The sequence below is a fragment of the Eutrigla gurnardus genome, assembly GCF_963514095.1.
Source record: "Eutrigla gurnardus genome assembly, chromosome: 4".
Taxonomy (NCBI): Eukaryota; Metazoa; Chordata; class Actinopteri; order Perciformes; family Triglidae; genus Eutrigla; species Eutrigla gurnardus.
In genome coordinates, this window is record NC_139918.1 from 28,390,599 (window position 1) to 28,399,355 (window position 8,757).

Consider the following 8,757-nt stretch of genomic DNA (forward strand, 5'->3'; position numbering starts at 1 on the left):
TCGCCCCCCACAAGACAAGATGATTACAAGAAATCTGCTCCTGGTGGTTTCCCTGTGCCTCTGGGAGGGGCTCCCGGGAGGCGGCTCGGCCAGTAAGAGGGTATGGCGGCGAGGAGTGGGCGTGTCGCACAGAGCCGCGGACCAACGGGATGCGAGCGTGGACGCCAACGCGATGCCCGTGGCGACTCTGAGGAACCCGATCAGTCGCGAGCAGGAGGGCGACGCCGTGTCCTTCTCCCGTTCCAAAGTATCGCAGAGTCACGCCGCGCCGTCGGCGGCGAACAAGGAGAGGCGAGCTTTCAAGCCCAAGCGTGAGGTCGACTCCGTCAATAAAAAGGAAATGACTTTGCACATATTGGCCAATAACAAGGAGCTGAACCAGGATGTGAAGAAAGTCAAGAACGGCACCAAGAGCGAGGCTTCTGTCCGAACGGGAAGGTCAGAGAAGACCTTCACGATCCACCACAAGCCGGATCTTCACGCCAACAAAACCAGGTTCAAATCCGGCTCCAGATCCAGAAGCAGAGCCGATTTGAGCGTCCGCACCACGGGCGTGCCGGGGAAAGGGTTCGGCGTGGATTCGAACCGGAAGCTGAACTTCACCGGCGGCTACGGGGTTCTGAAGCTGCTGTCGAAGGAGAACCTCGTCCGGATCGTCAACTCCCAGATGCAGAGCGTTCCCGGCCTGAACTTTCCCACCAAGGGCAGCCGGAGCAGGAAGAGGGATTTGATTGACGTTAATCACGGACAGTTAGAGGCTCAGAAAGTGCAGAGGCAAGATGTGGCTGTCACTCCGCCTCACGCCGGATTTGATAACCAGACTGCGTTGCCTTATTTAAACCCAGTCACCACCCCAGATCTTTATCGAGACCAAGGAGCCAATCTTAATGCGCTAGGTGAAGTCGATCCGGCTTTTAGTAAAAGGGTGCAGGGCAACCTGGGGACGCAGGGTTCGGACGGTGGCGACGGCAAGAGCAAACGTTTACCGTCAACCCCTCGAGGCGAGGTCAGCCTCGTCCCCGAGAGAGACTCTGCGATAATCACCCAAACGGAGGCGTCCACCAAACACCTCCCCTCCGAAAGAAACGATTCTCCGCCATCTGTGCTGACAGCGCAACCCTTGGGAATTCGAGCGGGGAACAGAGCTGCGGATCCCCGTAGAGGCCCATTAACGGAGTCGGTTCACTCTGCTCAAACAGAGTTCAGCACAGCTCAGTACCCTGCAAATGAAGACAACCAACTTGTCAACAGCAGTCACGTCCTGAGGCTCCAACCGGCTCCCGGATGGAGCCGCGACGCCGAGGACGCCGTGGCCACGCAAGCTGTCGATCCCGACGACGATGCGAAGGGCCTCGTGTTCGAGGAGGCGGAGGAAGGAGAGGAGGAGGTGCGCGAGCGCATGGAAGTGACGGGGTCGCGATCTCGCAGCAGGAGGAGCTGGATCTGGAACCAGTTCTTTGTGATCGAAGAGTACGCCGGACCTGAACCCGTGCTCATCGGACGGGTAAGTCCTTCATCCATCATTAACGAGGGGTTGTGAACGACTTTATGAATATTTAAGAACACACGTTACAAGTCTCTTACATGGCTTGTTTAACATCGGGTCCAACTCTAAGGTACATGTCTCACACAAGGAGTGCTTAGCATAATTTAACCTCACAGCCACGCTCCCAAGTTTTTCTCTCCCTGCATTGTTATAACCTCCGCAATTGGAATTGATTTACATTGCTGCAGCATGAGCCGTCCAGGTAGCAGTAAAAACCCCAATGAATCAATGGTTAACTGAGGCTCAACAAAGGGCCCAGATCCAGGTCTGGCCCAAGGGGCCGGTCATGATCACAACCAATCTGCACCCGCCGATAGAAATTGACATATCCAGGAGAATTAATAGCTTTACTCTTTCCTTCCACCATTGATCCTCATCCCCAAGGCAGAAAGCAAAGCGCGGTCCGACTGTTCCCCTCGTCTCCCTGTAGGTCAGACTTGTCAGCCCTCCTCCCTCATGGTCAGAGGTCCGCAAGGTCCCGCTAATGCTATTTCATTCAGGCTGATTTACACTCGGTGTGACAGGATTTATCGCCGCGTTCTCCCGCGGCACAACACAACACACACAGGGGCTGTAGTCCTATATTGCTCTGCCTCTGTAATTTATGAGAATCATTGACTGGGCCTGTCTCACCTCTCGCTCTCCCCTCCTCCCTGGTTAAACCGGCGAACAAGACGACCGGGAGGAGGGAGGTGGTCACATGGACCGGACAGAAGGGTGTCTCGCTCCGTAGCGGCGGCGCTCTCGGGTCCTCGGCGGGCGCCAACTGTCTCAGTACACAGCTGTGGTAGATGAGCTAATTTAGAAGCCTGTGTGGCCAGTTTGCTGAGCAAATGAATAATAATGATCCCGGTGTGACTGCTGCAGGCTGCTGGAAGCCACAGTTAGAAGTCGGTGTGTGTGTTAGCGCTGGAAGTTGGAGGTGTCTCTCGAGTCCGTAGACAAAATATGCCCAAAATCGCTTTGCGTTTTCCCATTTTAAATATCCAGGTGTGGGCAGATGGACGCCGGCCCCTCGTGCTCAGCCCCCCCCCAGCGTGCCGATGATTAACCAACATTTAATTTGGCTGTTTTTTGTTGTTTTTTTCATGCCTTCGCACTATGACTGATGGTCTGAGCCGAAAATGATACGAAGCACCGTCAGCGGAGGAAAAGATGCAAAAAAAAAAAAAAAAAAAGCTCTCGGTCCAGCTTACAGATGGCACCGCGTGTAAAGCCATTAGTGCCAATCTGCTGTGTCAAGCAGGTATTTATGCCAGCACATTGTATGGCACTCAAGGAGGGAACGCCGCCAAGCCACACACACATTGCCCTCCGTACGACGACAGCGCCCAACACTTGGCCCAGGGCGCCATTGTGACCGCGTGCTTGTGTGCCTCGGGAGCCAGAGATGGGAGATGATTAGTGCCCTACTGTATCAGACGGTGACGGCACACATGCATAATGCTCTTATAGATCTTAATACGCTTATGAATGTTTAATCTCCCCGCTCAGCTCCAGTGCTATAGGTAGAGAGATCAATACGGACACGCTGCCATGTTTTTTCTTTCTTTCTCCCGTCAGGGACCTGATTGTGTTTTCATGTAGAGGGCTGCGATGCAGAAACCGGACCGTGCAGCTCCAACACAGATTCAGGCTCGAACGGCTGCAAACGCTTCTGCCTGTGACTCACAACTCAATCTCTCTCTCCCTCTCTCTCTCTCTCTACATCTGAAGGTGTGATTAATTGTTGACTCTATTTAAAAATCCCCCCCCCCCCCCCCCCCAACACTGATTCATGCTGTTTTTGCGGGGGTTGTTTTGATCTCGGACAGTTGGGATCTGGCTAAATCTCCAAACTAAAGCTGGAAACAAGAGCCAAGACTCTAATCTGTGATGTCATTGCGAGACAAAGGGCTTCCCGCTGCTAACGTGATAATGAATTAAGGGGCCAACTTAGTGGACATGGTGACACCAACCCAGTGTAACTTTGAATATGGATATTTTTAATCTCTTTTGTGAGAAGCACTGTAATAAAATGAAGAAAAAACCCCACAGCTGGTATTAAATCTAAAAGAAGCAGCGAATGAGTCACCAGCTGTCCTTTCCGCTGTTTGAGTGTCCATTGGAATCTCTTAATACCATCAAATATGTACGTTTTTATTTAGTGTATCGTCTTTTCAGAGAGTCATTCAGGGTCACGATAGTTGGGGGGAAAACACTCTCTCTATCTGTTACACACACACAAACACTCATTCGCACACGCCATGTTACTATATTTTCTCACGTCGGAGTGTCTCTGCCCCGTGATAATTGTGAATTTAATTGATGCTGTCACATGGTCTAAAACGGGGGTTTCAAGTGACTGCGGAGGCAATGTGAAAGAGGCACAGACTTTTCTTGAGGAGAAAAGGCGCCTCAGCAGAGCTGGGATTAAGAAAAAAAGAGAAAAGAAAAAAACCCCAACACCACTTTCTGATTAGCTTTTCTTCCTCTCTTCCTCTCTTGAAATGCAAACTCCCTAACACCTCATGTGGGGAGACAACGTGACACGTATACAGACGTTTTTTTTTCTTCTCCGGGAGGAGATTCCGACGTCTTCATCTCGCCCTGTTTCACCTTTTATTTCCTCTTTTTTTTACAAGCACATTTTTGCTACCTGGCAACACGCAATCCACCAGTGCAACCCTGGAAATGCACCGAGGCTTTCACCCTCATTAGCGTATCATTAGCATCCGCACGGACATACATAATTCATAGTTAGTCAAACATGCCTGTATTACACAATTAACATTATAGTATTGCTCACACATGAGGAGCGAGCATCAAACACGCAGACGCCGCTGTGAATTAAAGACGTCGAGATTCTGACGCACCAAACGACACCGTCCCGTTCCCACGGTAACGCTCCTTAGCGGTTCTGATTATCTTGAATCATTCATTAACGGTTCGCTGCCCAAAACCGCTCTGCAAAACGCAGTTAAAAGCTTCCTTCCGCCCGAAGGCATCTACAGATATTTGACATAGTTATTGACCGTTTCTCCCGCGCGGCGCCTCTGGGCACGATGCTGCGAACGCACGGCGGCGTGATGAAAGGGCGAGCAGGAGGCCGTCACAGGAAGCTGCTGTTTGAGACGTGTGCATGCGCGTTACGTTCTTTTGATGCTCACTCGAGCACAAAACCCTTCTAGTCATCAGGGGGAAAGTAACTAAGTACATTCGCTCACGTGCAAATTTTGAGGCAAAGTGCTTCGGCTTAATATTTCATGTTACGTTTCAGAGGGAATATTGAACCATTTATTTCTATCTGTTTCTATCTGTTTCTATCTATCTATCTATCTATCTATCTATCTATCTATCTATCTATCTATCTATCTATCTATCTATCTATCTATCTATCTATCTATCTATCTTTTTGAACCATCAGTATTCATAGGTCTTTAATGGGCCTCCAATCAGGATTTTCAGCTCATAACGAGCACATTTTTGAATTTACAAATCAACAGTTTAGTTGCAATTCCATTTTAAAGGGAATATCTGCCGATGCAGATCGTCATACGATCGATTACAAACCTTCCAGCTTCAAGAAGGTTACTTTTCGTTCTCTCGCTTGACAAACTTCGAGGCAGCAGAAGCTTCACGCCGGTAGATCTGCTTCCACTTCCCCCTGACCCGAACGGAGGCCGACACAAACACACACGTTCTTGTAGATTCTGAACACAAATCTGTGACACAAAGAAAAACACAGAGAGCTTGTAAGTCCTGCTTCAAAGTCACAAACAACACTGCTCGGATAAAAGGCTCTTTGTTACCAAACTGAAGGAGAGACGCTCGGATTCATGCAGACAGAAAAATAAATAGGAAGGATTGTGTGATTGTGCCAATAGGAGGGCCGGCGTTGACTGTAACACACACACACACACACACACACACACACACACACACACACACACACACACACACACACACACACACACACACACACACACACACACCTCCTGACAAGGGACTCATCAATAATACACACAAAAACACAACCTGCAAGCAGCTCTGTGTGTTCGTATGCTTCCACTCTTCCACTCCCTGTAGGAATTCATTTAGCCTCCGGGTCCGAGCCCAGCAGGGGTGAGACAGCAATTAGAGAGTGACTACTGGGTCCGAGGGGGGGAGGGAGGGAGGGAGAGAGAGAGGGGGGGATAACAAGACAGAAGAGAGGGATATTACCGTGCCAGACGGAGAAGGGATGACGAGGAAGAAAACGGGGTCAAAAACCGGAGTGAGATGTTAGAAAAGGAAGCAGGACGTGCGACACATTAAGGGCAGCGTTAACGGTATGTGGATACAGAGGGGGGGGGGGGGGGGGGGGAGGTTAATAGCAGAGAGAGAGAGAGACGGACGGACATACGGACGGACGGAGAGGGAGGAGAGGGAGGAGAGGGAGGAGAGGGAGATCCCACAGGTTTCTGAAGATGACCTCTTGGCCTTGACCTCTGAGAGAGAGAGAGAGACAGACAGACAGACAGACAGACAGACAGACAGACAGAGAGAGAGAGACAGACAGACAGACAGACAGACAGACAGACAGACAGACAGACAGACAGAGAGAGAGAGAGAGAGGGGGACAGAGACAGAGACAGAGAGAGGCAGTCAGACAGAGAGACAGACAGACAGACAGTCAGACACAGAGAGAGAGAGAGACAGACAGACAGACAGTCAGACACAGAGAGAGAGACAGACAGACAGAGAGACAGACAGACAGAGAGAGAGACAATAGGGGAGAAAAACCCTGTTAAAAACGGTTTTCCTGCAGGATCCTCCGTGGAGGCCTGCATTCAGATGTCGTCTGTGCTGAGTGGGTGCAGCATCACATAGAGGAAATAATAGACGGGATGACTGAGGGAATAAGACGACGAGGAGGGACACGCAACTCAAAAGAAACACAAGCTGTCTTTCTCTTCCTCACTTCCCATCTCCCCCCCTCCCTCCCTCTCTCTATAGCCTGTGTCTCATTTCAGGATAATGTTGAACAAATTAGGAACGGCAGCATCTGAAATTAAAGCCTCGTTCTTCTCCCCCGATTTCGAGAATTTTATCGCAGCGTGTGCGTGAACCGCTTCGAGTGAATCTACAACCATTTTTCCACATTTGTAGATAACCCTGGGCATTTTGTGTGTGTGTGTGTGTGTGTGTAGTCCTAATGTTATGGAGAAAGACAAAATGAAACACAGATAGGAGGTTGATCCGTTAGAGGGTTCACCGCCGTGTCGCCGTGACAGAAAGCTGCTGGAAGATGGTTTATTTATAGATGATATGCATGTAACAGCTGCAAACAGCAAAACAGCCAAACAGCTTGCAGAATCCGTAAACCAACTGTCTTTTATGTCCAACTATGTCTCATTATGAAATATCTTAACGATGAAGACATGTGAATGCAACTTTTATAAATATAAGAGCTGTCTTCAAATGCAGCAATCCGCTGCCGATGGAAAACCGGCTGGTGTTTCAGCCGATCGGCCGTGACCGCAAGTAAACAATGAGCCGCGGAGGAACAATCTTAAAAGCAACTTAATTGATCAGACACTTTGCCCTGCAGCCGCTCAGAGTAAACCTGGTTAGCTGAGCAGCTAACTAGTAAAACTGCTATTCAGTAAAACATGGTATCTGGCAAAGGGCACATTATAAGGCTATCATGATGTGTTCAAGGGTTATCCTGTAAAATGTAGTTTTTGGCAAGACAATTTATTATGTTTAACTTCCTAACACTCACTCAGCTTATAATACATACAAATCAAAGCATATATTTCAATAAAGTCTCATGTATTTCCTTATCGTTTGAACTATTTGTTTTATGCAAATAAGTGATATGGATAAAATAGTGCGAGGGAAACATTTTTGATGGTTTGCACAAAAGCAAAGCAGTCTCACTGGGATGAATCTATGTTCTAAGCCAAGATATTTCACTAAGGCATGTTTTATTTCCCCCCCCCAAAGGCACATTTTAGTTGCATAAGCTTCTACAGTAAAGTTGGTGCTGCTGGGAAGTCACAGTGAGCCTTAGGGAGCAGCTTTCTTAGTCAAGTTGGACTGACTTGCACTGAAGCGAGCTCTCAATTCTTGTATTATTCTCTCCAGCTTGCTTGGACGAGTCTCAGACAGCACTGTGGGTCCTGGCGTTCTCCATGTATCTGCCCGGACAGCAGGGAGCTCTTCAAATCTGAATGTTAATCAATATATTTAGTATTTATCACCGTTTGAATGCTTCTGGGAGATTTCCGTTATCTGTGTGGAAATGAATCGTGTTTTGAATTAAACAGTCGGTAGACTTGGACACTACTTGGAGCCCACCTAAGTATATCTTTCTAAATTGCATCATAAATGGTACATTTGAATGTATTTTCATCAAAATTGCAGTACCAGTAAAGAGGAGTAGAAGACATTAAGTTGCTTCATTATCCAGGGGATCTTGGTTTTAACGGTGATATTGCCTTTTAAAATTTAAATTATATACTCTGCTTTTTTTCTTTTATTGCATCTCAATTAACTCTGGAATGGTAATAGAAATATGTTTACTTACAGGGGATTCATATTTATCTGCTTCTTACTTTTATGGTAATCGCTGATTGATTTATATTATTTAAGATGTTTTTTTTCTCCCCGAAGGCAAGAGCTTAACAGGTTTTAACCCTTGAATGGTGAAGACATAGTGAGTGTTTAGCCAGTGTGAAGTCATGTGACATAGGAAGTAAAGGGGCCGTGCAGCGGTGGGATTCATGGTTATTCATGCACCCAGTGTGAGTTCTGTGACCTTGAGCTAATATTCATGGGTCGGCCTGCGTCGTGCACTCCACTTCTCCCCGCTGCCCTGAAGGAGGCATGAGTCAGGGAGCGGAGGGCAAAGAAGCAGGGGATTAAGAAGAAAAGTCACATGACAGAAGGAGAGAGAGAGAGAGACTTGCCTCGCTCTCAGGCAGATAGTTGCAGCTAATCATCCGATCTGATCAGTTAATCAGCGATGTTGCTGAACACGTCGGGTTTGAACCTCAGCTCATAAATAAACTGAACTTTGAGGCACGTTAGGGTTTTGAACCAGCATGACATCATCAATATGAAAGGATTAGATTAAAATATGAATATCTGCTTTAATCAGTGTGGAGTGACCCCATGCTAACTTTAGTGCTGTGGTAAATTAGGTTGCCTGACTGTATTTCCAGCACTATTGGCAGCAAAGTTGG

The 8,757-nt window shown here is 48.1% G+C and overlaps 1 protein-coding gene across 1 annotated transcript in view; it reads left to right on the forward strand.

Moving 5' to 3' along the window:
* Positions 1-441: 441 nt before the first annotated feature.
* cdh24b (cadherin 24, type 2b) overlaps positions 442-8,757 on the forward strand; it is a gene marked incomplete at its 3' end in the record, with an annotated part of 80,271 nt that continues 71,955 nt past the window's right edge. The window contains exon 1 of the mRNA XM_084006927.1: positions 442-1,504. Coding sequence (XP_083863053.1) covers positions 668-1,504 — 837 coding nt within the window. The 5' untranslated portion in view covers positions 442-667. The remainder of the gene's footprint in view (positions 1,505-8,757) is intronic.